Source organism: Acomys russatus, chromosome 29 (assembly GCF_903995435.1).
Source record: "Acomys russatus chromosome 29, mAcoRus1.1, whole genome shotgun sequence".
Taxonomy (NCBI): domain Eukaryota; kingdom Metazoa; phylum Chordata; class Mammalia; order Rodentia; family Muridae; genus Acomys; species Acomys russatus.
Window position 1 is genome coordinate 13,090,720 of NC_067165.1, and position 21,432 is coordinate 13,112,151.

At 48.0% G+C, this 21,432-nt stretch overlaps 1 protein-coding gene across 1 annotated transcript in view; it reads right to left on the reverse strand.

Annotated features, from left to right (window-relative positions):
• The window catches only part of Armh1 (armadillo like helical domain containing 1), a 24,858-nt gene extending 4,422 nt beyond the window's left edge, over nt 1-20,436 (reverse strand). Inside the window, exons 1-5 of the mRNA XM_051171321.1 lie at nt 20,210-20,436; nt 13,999-14,067; nt 12,153-12,319; nt 10,151-10,347; nt 8,357-8,441 (exon numbers count right to left, since the gene is read on the reverse strand). Of these exons, the coding sequence (XP_051027278.1) occupies nt 8,357-8,441; nt 10,151-10,347; nt 12,153-12,319; nt 13,999-14,067; nt 20,210-20,415 (724 nt within the window). The 5' untranslated portion in view covers nt 20,416-20,436. The remainder of the gene's footprint in view (nt 1-8,356; nt 8,442-10,150; nt 10,348-12,152; nt 12,320-13,998; nt 14,068-20,209) is intronic.
• Nucleotides 20,437-21,432: the final 996 nt, after the last annotated feature.

Below are 21,432 nucleotides of genomic sequence, written 5' to 3' on the forward strand. Positions count from 1 at the left end.
ACTAGAGTGCTGGAGTTCAAGGCCATCCTGGATAAGACAGCAACACTCTGTCTCCAAAATAAAAAAATAAAAAACAAAAACAAAATAACAAAAAAGTCCACAAAAACAAAAACAAAACAACCCATTATCATTATTGTTATTTTATTTATTTATTTAGAGACAGAGTCTCTCTGTACATAGTCCTTGCTGTCTTGGAGCTTGCTACATAGATCATGCCATGGGTTTTATGAGACAGGGCTTCCCTGTGTAGCCTTGGCTGCCATGGTCTTGCTTTGCAGACCAGACTGGCCTTGAATTTATATAGATCTGCCTGTCTCTGCCTCCCAAGTGCTGGGATTAAAGGTGTGCACCACTATGCCTGACCATTATTGTTATTTTTAAACAATAAAGAAAATCAATAAAGTATTAACATTATGAGCTATGGATGTGAAATATGTGTTGACAGGTCAGGCGTTATGGTGACATGTTCTCTCTCTCCTCTCTCACTCTCTCCCCCTCCCCACCGCCCTCAGGTCTCCTGTAGCCAGATTGCTATGTAGCCAAGGATGACCTGGAATTACTGATCTTACCAGTTTGTTTGAAGAAAGGGCTTTTGTAGCTCAGGCTGGCCTTGAACTCATGACTTTCATTCTGTCTCTACCTCTTGAGTGCTGGGATTACAGGTGGGAACCACTATACTATGCTGTCTGTTCTAGGCAAGTGTTCTTGTCTTTTTTTTTTTTTTTTTTTTTTTTTTACAGTGTGTGTGTGTGTGTGTGTTTCAATATTTATTTATTTTTATGTATATGAGTATTCTATCTGCATGTACACTTACGTGCCAGAAGAGGGCACCAGATCATGGTATAGATGGTTGTGAGCCACCATGTGGTTGCTGAGAATTGAACTCAGGACCTCTGGAAGGACCACTGAGCCATCTCCCCAGCCCCCTTGTCTTGGTTTTTAATTTATTTTTATTTTATGAGTTTCAGTGTTTTGCCTTTAGGTATGTAAGTGCACTGGGTGCAGTTGCATGCTGGCATGTGGGATGCAACCTGGGTGCCCTGTCAGAGCACAAAGTGTTCTTAACCACTGAGTCATCTCTCCAGCTTCCTCTTCTGGGCAAGTTTTATCCACTACAACCAGCCTGGGCGCTGGTGAGGTGAACTCCTTCTAAGAACTGAGTCAAACATCACAGTCTCTGAAGGGGAAGACGTGTCAGGTGAAGGTGGGCCACAGATACCTCGAGGGCCAGGAAAGTGGGGAGACTGGAAACAAGTTCACCTTGAAGTTTCTACCTAAACCCTGGATAATTGTATAGTAAACCCCTTCAAATGCTAAATGAGCTCCCACGGTCTCACTGCTAATGTAACTGGGTGCGTGGGATGCCCTTGTAAAAAGCAGTAGGCTTTGGAGCCTGTGAGATGACTCAGTGGTAAAGGTGCTTGCTGCCAGGCCCCACTCAGACACACTCACACGCGTGTGCACGCTTACACACTAAATACATTTAAAAAAACGTTAAAGTGTCAGTCACATTTCTAGTGTGTGTGGGTGGGTGGTTAGAGGACAGTTTGGAGAGAAGTCTTCCTGCTGCCCTGGTGAGGTCACGTCAGTGCAGGGCCTCCTCCGCCATTAATGCCACTGCTAGACTTCTGGGTTGACGAACCAGCCACCCCTTCAACTTCATTATAGGACACGTGATCATTTCATCAGCTCTTCCAATAAATCCCAGTACATTATTGGGTCAATTAGGTAAGATTTTTACTCTCTGAATTTTTTTTCCAAATTCATAAGTCCTTTTTTTTGGGGGGGGGGGGCGGGGTGAGGGTTTTTGAGACAGGGTTTCTATGTGTAGCCCTGGCTGTCTTGGAACTCTCTTTGTAGACCAGGCTGGCCTTGAACTCATAGAGATCTGCTTGCCTCTGCCTCCCAAATGCTGGGATTAAAGGCCACCACGTCCAGCTCATAAGTCTTTTGTTTTTCTGACAAACTTACTTATTATACATACTTGTTAGTTCTTCAAGCAGTTTTGTTTTTCATAAGTGTCATTCAGGGCTGGAGAGGTGGCTCACAGGTTAAGAGCACTGTCTGCTCTTCCAAAGGTCCTGAGTTCAATTCCCAACAACCACATGGTGGCTCACAACAATCTATAGTGAGATTTGGTGCCCTCTTCTGCTGTGCAGGCAGAACACTATATACATAATAAATAAATCTTTAAAAAGAAAAAACAAGGGCTGGAGAGATGGCTCAGCGGTTAAGAGCACTGACTGCTCTTCCAAAGGTCCTGAGTTCAATTCCCAGCAACCACATGGTGGCTCACAACCATCCATAATGTGACCTGATGCCCTCTTCTGGCCTTCAGGGGTACAAGCAAGGCAGAGCAATGTATACATAATAAATAAATAAATACATCTTAAAAAAAAAAAAAAAAAAGAAAAAACAAAACACAATGCCGGGCGATGGTGGCGCACACCTTTAATCCCAGCACTCGGGAGGCAGAGGCAGGCACATATCTGTAAGTTCAAGGCCAGCCTGGTCTACAAAGTGATCCAGGACAGCCAAGGCTACACAGAGAAACCTTGTCTCAAAAAACAAAAACAGAAACAAAAAAAACCCCACAAAACAAACAACAACCACAACAACAATAACAACAAAAAACCCAAACCAAAAAACCGTGTCATTCAGTGAGGTGTGATGGTTCACGCCTTTAATCCCAGCACTTAGGAGGCAGAGGCAGGTGGAGCTCTGAATTCTAGGCCAGCCTGGTCTACAAAGTGAGTTCCAGGACAGCCAGGGCTACACAGGGCCACCATGCCTGCCTCTGTATTTATGTTTTGTATCTATGTGTGTGTTGGTGAGGCATATATGAAGTTAATTCCTTCCTCCATCTTTATGTGCCTTTGGGGAATTGAACTCAGGTCATCAGGTTTGGCAGCAGACACTTTTACCTGCTGAGCCACTTTACCTGCTGGCACCACCACCGTTTTGTTTTTGTTTTTGTTTTTGTTTTCAGGAATGGAGCTAGATGTAGTGACTGGCTTCCTGTGACAGGAGCAAGCAGAAGCATGCAAGTATAGAAGCTGTTAGGGCATCTTTCTTTTCTTTTTGTTCTTTAAGATTTATTTATTTATTATATATACAGTGTTCTGCCTGCATGTACATCTGCACAAGGCACCAGATCTCACTATAGATGGTTGTGAGCCACCATGTGGTTGCTGAGAATTGAACTCAGGAGCTTTGGAAGAGCAGACAGTGCTCTTAACCTCTGAGCCATTTCTCTAGCCCTGGGCATCTTTTCTTGAATTACTCTTTTTATTTAGATTTTTATAGTTTTCATTTTTAGTTATCTATTTTGCATGTGTGTATGTGCGAGTGCATATGGGTGAATGCATGGCACAGTTTACCTGTGGAGGTCATAGGGCAGTTTGTGGGAATCCATTCTTTCCTTTCACCACGTGGGTCCTAGGGACCAAATTCAGGTCAGGTCATCCAACTTGAAGGCAAGCATCTGTACCTGCTGAACCATTCTGCAGGCCCTTGGATGTCTGTCTGTCTATCTGTCTCTGGTCTCACTGTAGCTCTGGCTGCCGTGGAACTCAATTTCTACACCAGGCTGGCTTTGAACTCACAGAGACCCAAGTGCTCTGCCTCCCAAATGTTGGGATTATACCAGTGTGACACAGGCCAGATCTCCCTGAGAGATACCAGCTACCATGTTGTGACGACACTCAGCATCCATAAGCAAAGGTCCCCATGGTGAAGAACCGAGGCTCCCTGTGCCATTGCCTGTACTAGGTCAGTAGGCCTTGGAGTGAGTCACATAGCCATATAGAGAGTGACATTTATGCCCATTCAAGCCTTTGGATGATAGCAGCCTGGCTGAGATTTTGACCTGGCAACCTCACGAAATATCCTGAGCTAGAGCTGGCTTTGGTGGTGTATACCTGTAATCCCAGCACTTAGGAGCCTAAGGCAGGAGGATTGGAAAGCCGGCCCGGGGTTACAAAACAAGACTCAAAAGTGGGCGTGGGGAAGGAAGCCTGCTCTCACATTCCTGACCCGTTGACACTATGGCACAGTGAACACTTACTAGCCGGATGTGGTGGCACATGATTGTAACCCCAGCATCCTGGAAGCTGACGCAGTGGGATCCAGGGTTTGCAGAGTTCAGGTCCCAGCCTGGGCTACCGTTTCTAACTACTACATTTTAGGGGTGATTTTTAATTTAATTATTTTTGTTTTTTTGAGACAGGGTTTCTCTGTGTAGCCCTGGCTGTGCTGGAACTCACTAGGTAGAGCAGGCTGACCTTGAACTCAGAGATCCATCTGCCTCTGCCTCCTAAGTGCTGGGATTAAAGGTGAGTATCACTTATTTTTTTCACAGTGTTAGGGAATGTGGCACCACTGAGCCATACCTCCCCACTTTAAAAATTCCCAATTGAGCTCATTAATCCCCCACTTCCTTTTTTTCTTTTTGGTATTGAAAAGATGGCTCAGTTGTTAAGAGCATTGGCTGCTCTTCCAGAAGACCTAGGTTCGGTTCCCAGCGCCCACATGACGGCTCACAACTCCAGTTTGTAACTCCAGTTCCAGGGGATCTTTTGCATTCTTCTGACCTCCACAGGCACTAGACACACATATGCAAAAAAAAAAATTTTTTTTTACATGTAGCTGGGTGTGGTGACACATGCCTTTAATCCTAGCACTTGAGAAGCAAAGACAGGCAGACTGTGAGAGTTCCAGGCCAGTATGACTACATAGTGAAGACACTGTCTCTAAAAATAAAAATCAGCTGGGCGTGGTGGCGCATACCCTAACCCCAAACCTAGCCCTAGCCCTAACCCTAATCCTAACCCTAACCCTAACCCAGCACTGGGGAAAGCAGAGGCAGGCGGATCTCTGTGAGTTTGAGGCCAGCCTGGTCTACAAAGAGAGTTCCAGGACAGCCAGGGCTACACAGAGAAACCCTGACTTGAAAAGCAAAAACAAAAAGAAAATTATTTTTTTACTTAGCGTGTGTGTTTATGTTTGTGCACACAGCACAGTGCTCCTGTGGAGGTCCAAGGCCATCTTGTGGGAGTCACTTCTTTCCTTCTGTGTGGATACTGGGGACTGAACTCAGGTTGACAAGCTTGGTGGCATGTGCCTTTACTTACGAGCCATCCCAGCAGCCCTGTGTTTTTGATTTTGGAGACAGGGGCTCACCATTTACCTCAGGCAGCCTCAAGCTTCTGGGCCTTCACCTCTTCAGGTTCTCAACTCCAGGGAAGGGACACAATGAGTGACTGTTTTTGTCACTTTAAACTGCTAGTTCTGATAAGTCCCTGATTGCGACAAGTTCCTGGAATGACAATCTCTCCTGAGAGGAAAGTGCCATTTTTCACTTCAAAGCAGTTATAAATGGAGATAAATTCCAGGCAGGACCACTTTGGAGAAGTTCTCTTTTAGCTCTGACTCTGGCTTAGCTTCAGTGGGATGCTCATTAAAAGAAACTGTAAAGTCCCCGTGTGATGATGACATCCCTGGCACAGCAGCGAGCACAGGCCCTGGCACCCTCCCTGTGTGTTTATCCTTCTGAGTGAAGGGGTCAGGAACAGATGCCGGGATCCCCCGGAAGGGGCTAAGAAGGCCCCGACCACAGCGTGGTTTCTCTCCCATCCTCACAGCATCTACACAGGGAAGATGGCACCACACATACTTTGCACCCTTCTGGAAAACTCCATTGACGTAACGGGAAAGCAGGGGCTGCTGGGATGGCTGAGCAGTTAAGAGCCCTTGTTGCTCTTGCAGGAAACTAGAATTCAATTCCAGCCCCTCATTGGCTGCTTCATAATTGCCTGTAACTGCAGCTTCAGATGACTGGAAATTCTCTTGTGGCCTCTGTGGGCACCCACAGGAACATGTACACACACACACACACACACACACACACACACACACACACATGCCCACGAAAACGCACACATACAGAGATAAAAAATTGTTTTGTTTTGTTTTGGAGACAGGGTTTCTCTGTGTGTAGCTCTGTCCTGGAACTCGCTCTGTAGACCAGGTTAACCTTGAACTCACAGAGCGCTGCCTCGACCTCCCGAATGCTAGGATTAAAGGCATGTACTACCATACCCAGCAGGTCCCATGATTTCTAACAGGGCACCGTGCTAGGCTATTTAGGAAGCTTGTCCACAAAAGGCCTTGCAGCTTCATACGGGATGTTCTTGGGTGGCCCTTTTTAGGGACCCACCCATCAAGCTATGAGAAGCCAAGAGTCCACACAGAGGCCACATATTAAGTACGGCATCTGATGGTCCTGGCTGAGTCCTACCCCTAAGACTTCAGCCTCCTCAATTAGCCCCAAGACCAAGACTTTCTTCAGATATAAAAGTTAAGTAGTGAGAGCAAAACCTTAGAGATCAGAATGATTGTTATTTTAAAACAATATTTGCAAAAAAAGAAAATTAATGGAAAAACATTCATGTTGAATAAAGAGTACCACGGAAAGCCGGGCGTGGTGGTGCACGCCTTTAATCCCAGCTCTTGGGAGGCAGAGACAAGTGGATCTCTGTGAGTTCGAGGCCAGCCTGGTCTACATAGAAAGTCCAACATAGCCAGGCTACATAGAGACCCTGTCTCAGCCAGGTGTAGTGGCACACACCTTTAATCCCAGCACTTGGGAAGCAGAGGCAGGCAGGTCTCTGTGAGTTCGAGGCCAGCCTGGTCTACAGAGTGAGTCCAGGACAGCCAAGGCTACACAGTGAAACCCTGTCTTGCGGGGGGGGGGGGGGGGGAAGAATGGTTCTTGGCAAAAGGAAAAGAGTGAGAGATCCTGATCCTCGCTGGCCTAGCTGTGGCTCCAGCTGTGGCTCCAGCTGTCCAGACAGTTGAGCAGAGATGAGCCACATGGACTGTGCCTGGTTCACAATCCCAACTCTCGGGACAGATGCAGGCGTTAGCTGGATGTGATGGCAGAAGCAGGAGAATCAGGAGGCCCAGGCAAGGCTGGGCTGGTTCTCAAGATCAAGACCTTCTTAAAAACTATGCAATAAGTGCTGCCTCTGTTGCTCTCTGTTAGAGCGCACAGCCCACCGATTCCTGCTTCCCGGCCCCCCGTGTGTGTGTGTGTGTCTGTATGTGTGTGTCTGTGTGTGTGTGTCTGTGTGTGTGTGTGTCTGTGTGTGTGTGCGTGTGCGTGTGTCTGTGTGTGTGTGTGTCTGTGTGTGTGTGTGTGTGTCTGTATGTGTGTGTCTGTGTGTGTGTGTCTGTGTCTCTGTGTGTGTCTGTGTGTGTGTGTGTGTCTGTGTGTGTGTGTGTCTGTGTGTGTGTGTGTGTGTGTGTGTGTGTGTTTACTGTCCCTTCTTTATTGATTTCTTCATCACTCAAGTCAGGTTTTTAGGACCCAGGCCCTGAGGCCACAGCAATGAACTATGCTCATAATCCCAAAGAGGAAAAGGCAGAGTTGAGAGAATCATGAGCTGAAGACTGGACTCGGGCCGCGCGTGGTGGGGCACGCCTTCAATCCCAGCACTCAAAAGGCAGAGGCAGGAGTTCGAGTCCAGCCTGGTCTACAAAGCCAGTCCAGGACAGCCAGGGCCACACAGAGAAACCCTGTCTCGGAAACAAAACAATAGAGACCAGACTTGTGCTGGATGCCTATAGATTCTAGTGCTAGGGAAGCCGATGGAGGGTAAAGAGTTCAACCAGCCCTTATAACACAGTCTCAAAACCCAAACAAACAAACAAACAAACAGCCACCACCACGTAATTTCACTGTTCCATCAAACCACCTGATGACCAGGTAGGTTTCAGGCTTTGTGCCTTTGTGAAATGACCTATGGGAGGCCAATACATGAACAACTCAGTAAGTGAAAACTTACGGATGTCATCAGTGTTTAAACTAGGGGTTTGTTTGTTTTACCAGAAAGCCATTTCCTAGGGTGGTTTTTGTTCATTTGCTCTGTTCTGAGACAGTTGCACTATGTAGCTCAGGCTGGCCTGGGATTGGAGGTTCTGCTGCCTCAGCCTCCCAAAGCGCTGGGAATAGGGGTGTGTAGCCCCAAGGTAGGCTTCCTTTTCCTCAGTGCTTCAAGTCCAGGCCAGGCCTGTGCACACTGGCCAAGCATCTGATCACCGAGTCACAGCCTCAACTCAGTCAGGGGCTGCAGTGCAGACGGCAAGAACCATATGGGAAAGCAAGCTTTGGCCCTTGCTGGTCCTAAGGACTGCTCAAACAGATGCGCTGTGGCTGCTGTTTTCTGAGTAACTTGCTGGCCTCTTCCCCCTCACGGTTATTTTGGACGCTCAGCGACAGGCTCTTTGTGAGTGGAGGAAGACTTTGGAGAGCCACCTCCCCATGCTGCCTTTGGTGACGTAGCGGCCTCCTTACCTTCATACTGGACCTCCAGGTGCATTGTGGTCAGGACCTTCAGCACATAGTCCACGATGCTGGGGTGTGTCGCTCGAACGATTGCCTGACAGGGCAGCCAAGAGGGCAAGAGGGTTGGCTTGGAAGAGGTGAGGTGGGGACCCCTGGACAGCCAGGCTGTGGGGGTGAACTGACTCTGTAGTCTGTAGCTCGGGGCACCTTAAACCTGGGGCTGCCCAGAGACAAGGGGGACCAAGGTCTGTGACTATGGCTGCGGGAGGGAGAAAACTACTCATCCCGGATCCTGCATCTCCTTCCTCTGGATTCTCACCTGTTCCTTAACCTGCTTTTTACCTCTTCAAACTTTACCTCTCTCACCTCCACCAGCTAGTGAGAAGGCAGAGGACCATGTCAACAAGGCTCTGCAAGTGCCCGCTGTGACTGTAGCCTCCCACTGGCTCAGCTCAGCTCAGCTCTGGGAGGCGCCCTTTCTCTTCTTTCCCTCCTGACTTGGTGCATCCTGCCCAGAGAGTGTTACTTCAGTTTCATTTGCTATTAATCTGTTTATGAAATCCAGATTGACATCTGTTTTCATCCTGGGCCTTTCTCCAGAGCTTCAGCCTTTTATTTTCCACTGCCCAGAGGCTTCTCTAGCAGTTCTGGGTAGTGCTTCTTCTTTAAAAATAATTTATTTTATTTGCATTTGTGTTTGCCTACATGTATGTCTGTGAGAGGGTGTCAGATCCTCTGGAACTGGAGTTACAGACAGTTGTGAGCTACCATGTGGGTGCCAGGAATTGAACTCAGAACCTCTGGAAGAGCAGCTAAGTGCTCTTAACAACTGAGCCACCTCTCCAGCCCTGGGCAGTGCTTCTTAAACTGAGCTAAGAATCAGAACCTGTTGGGAATTTATTTGTTTAGGTTTTTGAGACAGGGTTTCTCTGTGTAGCCTTGATTATCCTGGGACTCATTCTGTATTCCAGGTTGGCCTCAAACTCACAGAGATCCACCTGTCTCTGCCTCCTCAGTACATGGATTAAAGGCATGTGCCATCACCACCCTGATCCCTTTGGGAATTTAAAAGGCCAAAGCGTTACCGAGGGCCATTTGACAGTCACTGGAGTTTACTGATTCCAAACCCAAGTCCCCCCACATCAACCCGATTTGTCCTCTTTATCCACTCTCTTGGTGCTGTATAGCTCACTCTATTGGCAAAGCAAGGCCAAAGCTAGGTGGTGTCTTTGATGTCTGGTTTTGGTTCCACACCTTCTGTCTCAGAGATGTCTATCCACCTTGGTCACCTCTGTGCCCACTCCACTCAGGCCTTTCTGTTGTCTGCCTCCGTCCAACCCACCCTCTGGACCACTTGTGAGAGCTTTTACCAGTCACATCAAAGCCATGTTCCTGTCCTTACTGGGTGTGATGCCCCAAATCTGACTTCACTCACATTCTAGGGCAGAAGCCAAGAGGAAAAAGAAAAAGCTCTTCCAAACGGTGAGATCTGGACTCTTCACTTACACACAGCCCACAGAGGCGCCGGGCTTCTTGCCCTGTCAAATGGACGCCTTTAATCTTTCCTACAGTTCCCTCGCCATCCTTGAGGCTTGTCTCAACCACTTTGAAGTCTGCCAATATCCCTCTGATCCTTAAATAAACAGGACAAATCACTCTGCAGAGATGTGAACTCCTTGCTCCGCCTTGGCCTTCGGAAGTGACACTGATTGAATAGCTGAGCCCTGCCTCTCAGGTCTGTGGGAAGTGTTGCTGGGGAACTGTCATTGTGAATCAGAACTCCAGAGCTTCGCTGTGGCTCACCTGGGCGGTCCTGAGAGTCTGAAGGGCCAGCTGCTGGGCTTTCGGGGACTCACAGGGTAGCAGAGCGATTAGACCTTTATACACTTGGTTCTGGTACTTGGGGTTGCCATGGACTAGGGTGTCCAGCAGAACCTGCACTTCCTCCTGTGTCTCTTCTGATTTAGACTTTGCCAGAAATTCCGATATGGCTCTCACACCTTGGCAAAGAGGAGAAGATCCGAAATTGGACAGGACTTAAAACAATTCCCACTCTAGATTGCATGAAGGGAATTACTTTAAGAGTGTTTCAACCAAGCGTATTTAACCAAAAGGGCATTACTGTCATGTGTACTTCTAGCTAAGAGAGCTTATAATCCTAGCTCTCGGGAGGTGGAGATGAGACCGTCAGAAGTTTGGGGCTGGAGAGATGGCTCAGAGGTTAAGAACTCTGCCTGCTCTTCCAAAGGTCCTGAGTTCAATTCCCAGAAACCACAATGTGGCTCACAACCATCTATAATATGATCTGATGCCCTCTTCTGGCCTGCAGGTGTACATACAGACAGAGCACTCTATACTTAATAAATAAATAAATTAAAAAAAAAAAAAAAAGAATCAGAAGTTCAAGGTCAGCCTTGGCTACTGTGTTGGTTTGAATACAGTGTCCTCTGTAAGGCTTCTGCATTTCAGCATTTGGTCCCTACTTATTTGTGGTAGGATTATCAAGGTGTGACAATAGCTAATAAAGCTAACACCAAAAACTGGGTGTGGCTGTGTACGCCTGTAATCCCAGCACTCAGGGAGGTAAAGGCAGGCGGATCTCTGTGAGTTCAAGGCCAGCTTGGTCTACAAAGCGAGTCCAGGACAGCCAAGGGTACACCATGTCTCCAAAAACCAAAAACCAACCAAGCAAACAAACAAACAAATGAAAAACCATACCAACCAACCAACCAATCAACCAACCAAAAAAACTTAAGTCCTTGCTAGAGGACGTGTGTCACTGGGACAGGCTTTGAGGGGTCAGAAGACTGTCCACTTCATGTTAGGCCCCACTGCTTCCTGTCTGTGGTCTAAGATGTGAGCTCTGCTGCTCCAGCCAACATGTCAGCTGCTTGCTGCCACCTTGCCTGCCATGATAGACTCTTAGCCCTTGGGAACCATAACCCCGAAGCGAACTCTCTCTTCTATGAGTCATCTTGGTCATGTTGTTTTCTTACAGCGACTGAAAAGTAACTGGACACTATGCAGAGAGTGCAAGTCCAGACAGGGCTCTATGGGACCTAGTCTCAGAGCCAAACAAGGGCCAGAGAGGTGGCTCAGTGGTTAAGAGCACTTGTCACCTAATCTCTAGGGCCTGAGTTCATATCCCAACACTGAATTCCGAGCCAAGTGCCCTTGTGACATGCTTGGCACCTCCATATGCCTGTCGCCCCAGCTCCAAGGTATGTGGAGATAGGGGATATCTGGGGCTTGGTGGCTTCGAGCCTAGCCAAGAAAACTCAATGCCCAGTTCCAGAGACAGGCCCTGCTTCATAGAGAGGAGACGGAAAGAGGCGGACACTCGGCACTTTCTGGCTCAGCAATGTACCCATCCCCACACACAGCCACACTCGTTATATAAGTAAACTAGAAGTATTTCTTTTTTTCTTTCGGTTTTTTGAGACAAGGTTTCTCTGTGTAGCCTTGGCTTTCCTGGATTTGCTTTGTAGACCAGGCTGGCCTCGAACTCACAGCGATTTACCTGCCTCTGCCTCCCCAGGGCTGGGATTAAAGGCATGTGCCACCACGGCCCGGCCTAGAAGTATTTCTAAAACTATCTTTCTTTGAACAAATGACAGTCAGGGAAGCCATAAATCTGGTCTTGAGGCTGTGACATGGACAGAGAAGCTCTCCGAGGGAACTAGAACGAATGCTTCCTGCACACCTAGCCGTCCTATGCTAGCTTTTTCCCATGGCAGTGTGGGTGCTGTCAACCCCAACCAGGCACTGGTAAGTGTGTCCACAGGCTGGCACACTCACGACCTACCGTAGCTCTCACAGATGAGCTCCTTGTACTTTCTGCCCGTATTTGCAATAATCTGAAGTAGTTTGACGGACTCCTTTTTGTCCTCTTCCTTGATCTTCTTTAGGCTAAGTATCTCCAGAAGCGTTAGGACACCGCCAATCTCAAGAAATTCTATCAGGTACCGATTGCTGTCCGGGGAGACCACACAAACAGGACACTTGAGAGGTTCCTCAGCACTGCACTGAAGGTATCCAAGGCCAACATGCCAACTGCACACATTTGCTTCCGACCCAGGAGACATCCACAGACAGACAGAGGATTGTTTGGATTTTATTTTATTTTGGTTTTTCAAGACAGGGTTTCTCTGTGTAGCCTTGACTATCCTGGACTCACTTTGTAGACCAGGCTGGCCTTGAGCTCACAATGATCTGCCTGCCTCTGCCTCTCAAGTGCTGGGATTAAAGGTGTGCGCCACCACCGCCCAGCTGAGTGGGTGTGTGCACTCCTGTGTCTATATGTATGCCTGTGTCTGTGTGTGTGTTTGTATGTGTATATGATTGGATTTTTTTTTTTTTGGTTTTTCGAGACAGGGTTTCTCTGTGTAGGCTTGGCCATCCTGGACTCACTTTGTAGACCAGGCTGGCCTCGAACTCACAACGATCCACCTGCCTCTGCCTCCCGAGTGCTGGGATTAAAGGCATGCGCCACCACGCCCGGCTCTATGATTGGATTTTAAATTTAAATATATATTAATATGTATCATATAAAATGTTATAATTAATATACTATACATATCACATGTATGTTTAGACTATATCTCACCATGCTGCCTTGACCTTGCTATCCTGTCTCAGCTTCTGAGACACTGAGATTATAGGCAGGTGCCCAGCCAAGAAAGCACTAGACCTGAATCCATCAGGCACTTTTGGTTTTGTCTCTCTCTAGTCTCTGTGTCTGCTCTTGGCTTTTTTCTGTTTTGGACAGGGTCTCACTATGCAGACTGGCACTGCCATATGGACCAGGCTGACTGTGAACTTGCAGTGATCTCTTCTTGCCTGTTTCCTGACTACTGGGGTTACAGGTGCGAGCCTCCACAGCTGGCTAGCTCCCCTCCCCTCCCCTCCCCTCCTCTCCCTTTTTTCCTGGTCCCCTTCTTTCTATAATGGCACTTTAGTTGTCTTTTGGTAAATCATACGTCCTCCACTTGAGGGCAAACATGTGACAGAGGATTTGACGTTCATCTTTCTGACTGCAGAAGGCTGGGTTGGGCCATGTGACAGGGGATGTGATGTCATCCCTCTGACTGCAGAAGGCTGGGCTGGGCCAGTAAGTGACCTGTGCTGGTTCACCTAGAGGACCCCCTGGCAATAGACACTCTCTTGCTGGTGTGGTTGAGCTCCAAGGATGGTTTCTGGAGGGCCTGAGGGCCAGTACACAGGGGCCTCTAAATACAGGACTGACGGATGAGAAAAGGAAGAAAAGAGGGATAAAGAGACCAAACATGGGTGACATTAGTAAAACCCCTGGGTCTGATCAGGCCTGAAATATGTATGTTCATCCTCTGGGTTTTTTCAGCTAAGTGAGATAGCCCCCCCCACCCCCACCTTTCCCAAGTCTAGTATGTATTTTCTATAGTGTATATGTCCTATGTATTTTTTTATAATTCTCAACCAACATGGTGCTGACAAGTGAAGGGTACATGGGAAACAGGATGGAGGAGCGACAAGAGCATCATCTCAGCCGCCGTTCCTGAGGGCTCTCATACACCTGTGGTACCTGGAACCGATCTTAATGTGGCCTGACTACCAAGGACACCATGAGCCTGACCTGCCACTGAGGCCCAGAGTCTCTCTGGGATGGGACTCACCTGCTCACAGCAGATAAGAAGATGCCAATGGACCTCAGGATCTTCTCTAAGTCCAGGCCAGTCATATAGCTGCAGCAGCGTTAAAGAATGCTTCCAGGATGAAGGTGGGGGACCAGCTGTGCTCTTCACCTTGAGAAGAACCATGGGCAGAGGGGCGGGGCTAGGGTGCATGCTCTGTGCATCCTTGGGTCTACCACAGCTCATTATTTGGGGCCCCATTCCTACACGTCTCTACAAAGAGTTAGCTTCGGCCAGGTGTGGTGGTGCACGCTTTTAATCCCAGCACTCTGGAGGCAGAGGATGGTGGATCTCTGTGAGTTTGAGGCCAGCCTGGTTTACAAAATGAGGTCCAGGACAGCCAAGGGCTACACAGAGAAACCCTGTCTCAAAACAAACAACAAAAGAATTAGCTTCATCATTAATTCTCCATTCTGTACTTGCTCAAAGTTTTACACTGGAGGTCACTATCCTTACAAAGAATTGCATGGCTTCCTAATAAGGATAACAGGAAATGGAGGAAAAATTAAACTCTGATTTAAAACAACCTCAGTATTTAATGTTATTTTTTAATGTGAGTCTTTGCAAAAAGCCTCGCCGTAATAAAGCATCCTGAGCACGCTTCGGCTCAAATACAAGGTATGAAATCAAGCTGCAGCAGAAAGGGAGCCAGTCAACAATTACTAGGCTCATAACACATCACAGGCTCTTAGAACACTTAAGGAATTAGCTGGAATTATTGCAGTCCATGAGGATGACTGAAAGCTTCCAGGACTGATAAAGGCTAATGTAATGTGCTGGAGGTAATGGTGCTTTGTTGGGGGGGGGGTGGGGTGAGGCAAATTATCTCTGCTGCACCCCAGTTCCCAGGATGCCAATAGAAGGAGAGACAGATTGGCTCATTAGGAAAGGCTCTTTACTGCAAAAACACTGTTTGCTGCGGAGCCAGGCTTCCCTGCCTGTTGCCATGATAGCCCGGACCAGGCAACTAGCCACATGGCAATCTCTATTGCTACATTGCCCCTCTCTGGTCCCAGTCCCTGCTGTCCCTGCCTCTTTTTCTTATTATCTAGGCTGACCAGGTTCTGCTATCTTCTCTCCCTTTGTCCCAGGCTAGTCCTCATCTCAGTCACTCACTACACATGCCTTCCTTTCCCATCTTTCTCCTCTCCCAGATCGCTCCTTCCCTCTCTCCCTTCTTTTCCTTCCTTCCTTCCTTCCCTCCCTCTCTTCCTTCCCTCCCTGTCTTCCTTCCCTCCCTCTCTTCCTTCCCTCCCTCTCTTCCCTTCCCTCTCTCCTTCTCTTCCCTTCCCTCCCTCTCTTCTCTTCCTCCCTCCCTCCCTCCCTTTTTCTCTTCCTTCTTTTTGAAAGGGTCTTGCCAATCTGGAACTCAAGACGCTCCTCCGTCAGCACCCCGAATGCTGGGATCGCAGGTGTGCACCCCCATACCCAGCTCCACTCAACCTTTCGAGCCTTCTCTTATCTATGAGATGGGAATCTTAGAATCACCCATCAGGCTAAATGTTAGGCTCAAAGGGCATAATGTATGACTGGTGCGGAGCTCAGGCCCTAGAACATAAAAAGACACAATAAATGGCAGCTAATGGTGTCACTATGGTATAAATCAGGGGTTGTACTGACCTGTTGTGGAAGTTTGAGAATGACAAAAGGTTTAGGCTTGGGTGGTCAGTGTTGCAAAGGACAGCAATGCTAAAGTGGTTTGTTCTCCCCGGTGAGCAGCTGCAGGACTTGGTGGGAGGGGCATGCAACTGTGGCTTCTGCCAGGCTACTCCTAATGCAGGATCACAAGAGAGATAAGGTATAGATGCTTCTAGGTGTAGAAATGGGGTCTACAGCCGTAGACGAACAGCGTGTTTCACAGAGCGTCCTGTCAGCATTGGCTCCCAGACACATGGCACATGGTGAGGCACGATGCCCAGGGGATGAAATGCACTGGGTACAAAAGAGAAGAGGTGAGCAGAGCACACACTCCTTGGAAGTGTGGGCACTAAAGGAGTGGGTAAAGCGGACTCTGCAGCAGAGACGGAGGAGCACATGGTGACAGGAGGACACAAGGAGCGGAGCGTCCCTGAGCAGTGGACAGAGCAGCGCATTCCTCAAGTCCCAGCATCTGGGAGCTGAGAGGGCAGGACCGTGTGTTTGAAGGTAGCGTGGGACATGTAGCAAGATGCTGTCTGGGAGAAGAAAACGGAGCAGTAGTGGCTGCTGGATAAGGGGGGTGAGGGATATGCTTGCTTTAGGTCAGAAACTTCAAAGGGCACAAAACCCAATTCCCTACTCAAATCCATCATGTTTCCTCTTTTCTCGTTTTTTCCCTCCTCCTCCTTCCAGACAGGCAGGGTCTCATGTAGCCTAGGTTGAACTCTTGAGCTTGTTATGTGGCTGAAGATGACCCTGAGTGAGTTCCTAAGCCTCCTACCTCCTTTTTCCAAGTCCTAGGATGACAGACAGTCGCCAACATGGCCAGCTTGCCTTGCTCTCCTTCCTTCCTTTGACCTTATCAGATCCTACTTCAGTGCAATATTCAAAATATTGACATTAAAGGCAAGTGTGGTGGCTCGCCTCTGTAATCCCAGCACTTGGTAAAGGCAGAAAGATTTCCACCAGTTCCAGGCCAGCCCCGGGTACATAATGAGTTCTAGGCCAGACACAGTGCTACAGGGAGATCTTGTCTCCAAACAAAACCAAAAGAGATAAGATAAAGTTATTCATGATAAAATACCAAAGTTTTAGCCATGTAGTGGTGGTGTGTACCTTTAATCCCAGCCCTTGGAAGGCAGAGGCAGGCGGATCTCTATGAGTTTGAAACCAGCCTGGTCTACAAAGTGAGTACCAAGACAACCAGAGGTACACAGAGAAACCTTGTCTCAAAAAACAAAAACAAACAAACAAAAAACACAAGCAAGCAAACAAACACCAAAGTGTTTTTTTGCTTTTTCAAGACAGAGTCTCTCTGTGTAGCCTTGACTGTCCTGGACTCACTTTGTAGACCAGGCTGGCCTCAAACTCACAGCGATCTGCCTGTCTCTGCTTCCTAAGTGCTGGGATTAAAGGCATGCGCCACCACAGCCCGGCTTACACCAAAGTTTTAAATGGAGCCAGAGTATGTACCTCCTTTGTCTCACATGGGGTCATGGAAGACGACTGAGACAAGCAGGAAAAATAGAGTCTAGACTTAACAGCAAAGTGGCTGCTAATCACTGGTTACTGTTAGTTGTAGGGCAGAAGCCAGACAAGCGCCAATGTTTCTCATCCATGGCTGCTCTACCACTGAGTCACCGAGTTCCTGCCAACACCAGTGTCACCAGGGTGCTCATCAAAAAAGAGGATAGGGTAAGAGGGCACACACCTGCAGTTCTAGCACTCGGAAAGGCAGGAGGATCAGGATGTCAAGGTTATTGATGGTGTTCTGGCTAATTTTGATGTCAACGTGACACATTTATGGTCACCTGGGAAGAGGGAATCTTTTTGTTTGTTTGTTTGGGTTTTGGGTTTTTTTTTTTTTTCAAGACAGAGTTTCTTATTATAGCTTTGGTTTTCCTGGACTCACTTTGTAGCCCAGGCTGGCCTTGAACTCACAGAAATCAGCCTGCTTCTGCCTATGCTGGGATTAAGGGTGTGTACCACTGTGCCCTGCAGAAGAAGGAATCTTAATAGAGAAAATGTCTCCATTGGGTTGGCCTGTAGGCAAGCCTGTATGGCACTGTCCTGGAAGTGCCATCTCTGGGCTGGTGCTCCCAGATGGTATCCGGACGGAGGTGAGCCAGTGAGCAGTGCCACTCCATGGCAATTGCTTCAGTTGCTGTGTTCAGTTCCTGCCTTCCGTTCCTGCTCTGAGGTCCCTGGATGATGGACTACCAGCTATAAAATGAAATAAACCTTTTTCTCCCAAGTTGTTTTGATGGTGGTGTTCTATCATAGCCACATGGCCACAAAGCAAGTTCAAGGCCATGGGCTACAGGAAACCCTGTCTCAAAAAAAAAAAAAAAAAAAAAAAATCAAGATAAGGTGAGAGGCAGACTTTTTTAAAAGGCTTATTTGTTTATGTAATATATGTTACATATAAATACGTTACAATATAATTTACGCACAATATATTACACACATATATGAGCTCTTTGTCTGCATGTGCGTTCACACACCCGAGGAGGGCATCAGATCCCATTATAGATGGCTACGAGCCACCATGTGGGCATCAGATCCTATTATAGATGGCTACGAGCCACCATGTGGGCATCAGATCCCATTATAGATGGCTACGAGCCACCATGTGGGCATCAGATCCCATTATAGATGGCTACGAGCCACCATGTGGACATCAGATCCCATTATAGATGGCTACGAGCCACCATGTGGGCATCAGATCCCATTATAGATGGCTACGAGCCACCATGTGGGCATCAGATCCCATTATAGATGGCTACGAGCCACCATGTGGGCATCAGATCCCATTATAGATGGCTACGAGCCACCATGTGGTTGATGGGACTTGAACTCAGGACCTCGGGAAGGGCAGCCAGTGCTCTCAACTGAAGCTGCTCCTCTTTTTCTGTTCTCTTCCCATTCGCTTAGTTTCATAACCCGGAAATGTGAGCATCCACTTGAGGAGCCAGCGGCTGGGGGCCTCTAGGTAAAGAACAAGTCCAGAAGGGAACTGGAGACTCTTCCAGCGGGGGTAATGTTGGCATCTTAAGAATGGGTTTGATTATTCAGGGAGAAACAGAATGGAATGCGCGGAGAAAAGGCCGGGGATAGAGGCTGAAGAATGAAGGGAAGGAAGGCCACGGAATGGCGGGTTGGCCAGAAGGAAAGAGGAAGCACGGGAGCCTCAGCACAGGAGCGAAGGGTGTCAAGAGGGCATGTGTAAGGAATGAGGATGTGGCCACCGGGCCTGGCAGTTAGGAAGCCACTGGAAACCTTGGGAAGATCTGCACTGATGGAGCTGGGCAAGCAGAAGTGAGACTGCCAGTGGGCAGGGAAAACTGCAGAAGGGCAGCAGGACACACAGTGACCTTTCCAGTAAGCTTTATTGTGAAGGGAAAAGGCTGGCTGTGTGCACTCAGGGGTGAGACTAGGATTTAATTGTTTGGGGAAATGCCAGGTACAGTTATGCTCTCTGTGATCCCAGCACACGGGAGGTGGAGGAAGAAGGGTCAGGGCATCGTTGGTAACATGGTCTTTGAGCTTGTCCTAGGCTACATAAGACCCTGCCCCTCCCGCCTCCAACAAAGAGGAGTGGAGGGGGTTAGAGAGATGGCTCAACTGTCAAGAGCACTGGATGCTCTTCCAGAGGACCAGGGTTCGATTCCCAGCACCTACATGGTGGCTCACAACCATCTATGACTCCAGTTGCAGATTACCTGATGCCCTTTTCTGGCCTCCAAAGACACCAGGTACACAACATATGGTGCACATACAGCCAGGACACACACACACACACACACACACACACACACACACACACACACACACACACACACACACACACACTAAAAGATGAGAAAAAAAAGTTGGTGGTAGGGAAAATGAAAAAGATTTAAGATTGAGAACAAAGTCCCTGAGGAAGAGAGTGAAGTGTGAAATAAATATAAATTTGACCTAGACAGACTGCTAGCTTCCTCAAGCCTCATGACACAGAGGGCAGAGGGCAGAATAAGGACACACTTGGAGTCAGGAAGATGGGAGTGCTTGACTTTGGAGAGATTTTTTAAAAAAAGATTTAGTTATTATGTATACAATGTTGTGTCTGCATGTACAACTGCATGGCAGAAGAGGGCACCAGATTTCATTATAGATGGTTGTGAGCCACCACGTGGTTGCTGGGAATTGAACTCAGGACCTTTGGAAGAACAGACAGTGCTCTTAACCTCTGAGATATCTCTCCAGCCCCTGAGATTTTTGTTTGTTTATTTTTTGTTTTGTTTTGTTTTTCAAGACAGGGTTTCTCTGTGTAGCCTTAGCTGTCCTGGACTCTCTTTGTAGACCAGACTGGCCTCAAACTTACAGAGATCTGCCTGCTTCTGCCTCCTGAGTGCTGGGATTAAAAAGGCATGAGCCACCATGCCCAACTGACTTTGGAGATATTTTTATCACCATATTTTCAGTTCTAAAATATTGGAACCAAGAGAAAAACTCCCTCAACTATACTTTTTCCCCCCTTTTGATGCCTTGTCACCAATTCAGCAAAGGATACATGATTCTAAGCCAGGTGGTCAGACGTATGAGGAACAAGCTGGCTCCCTGGGAGAACTCCAGCTCCAGCTCGGGGCCGGTCTTGCCTATGTTGCTGTCGATGAACTTGGTGAGAATCTGAGCTCGCAGGCTCTTGCCAGCGTTGTCCCAGTCTTGCAGGAAGCTTAGGAGCCGGCTGGTTGCTGCCTGCTCCTTTATAGACGTCATGACCAGCCAGGCCCGAGGCTTGCTACAAGCTACAGAAAACAGGGTACTGTAATGTTTAGAATCATGTGAACCCATAACTATGTGGGCTGCACTTTTCTACTGATCTACTGCAGGCTAGGAAAGCCTTTGTGCTGAGGTAACTATGCACAAAAACCACGCTATGGGGCTGAGGGCATGGCTCACTGGTAGTGCTTGCAGGGACCTCTGAGTTCCATCCCTAACACTGCCCAAAACAAGCGAATGAATGATGGCTGAGGCTGTAGCTCCTGGGTAGAGTACTCACCCAGCATGTACATGGTCCTAGGTTTGATCCCCAGCTGGGGGAGACCCCCCTCAAGGAATGGTCTCCTGTTACTTGAGTAGGGAGGCTTTGGCCAGGCTGTGATGGAGCAAACGGTATCATGGTGGCCCAGCAGTGGCACAAACCTACAGTCCTGGTACTTCCAGACACTGAGGCAAGAGGAGGAGGATTTCCGAGTGAGCTGAGAAAGATGCTGTTTCAATGATAATGGATACTGGGCTGGTCTTGAACTCAGAGGTTGGCCCGCCTCTGTGTCCCAGGCATTAGGATTATATAGTGGTTTTGTTTTGTTTGTTGTTTTTTGAGATATAGTTTTGCTATGTAGACCAGGCTGGCCTTGAACTCATGACAAACCTGAATGCTGAATTACAGAAGTTCAGTTAAACATGGCTTCCTCCCCACCCCATCTATGTAAACTGTGTATGTGTGTGTGTGTGTTGTGTGTGTGTTGGTGTGCATACATATACATGAGTGTGGACGTGCATGTGGAGGTCAGAGGTTGATGTTGCGTAACTTTCTTAACTGCTCTTCCCTTTATTATTATTATTTGAGATAGCATCTTGCTATGTAGCCTTGGCTGTCGTGGAACTCCATTTATAGGCCATGCAGGCCTAGAACTCACAGAGATCCTCCTGCCTCTGCCTCCTGAGGTCTGGAATAAAAGGTATGTGCCACCATGCCTGGCCCTGCCACCTTAGTTTTTGAGATAAGGTCTT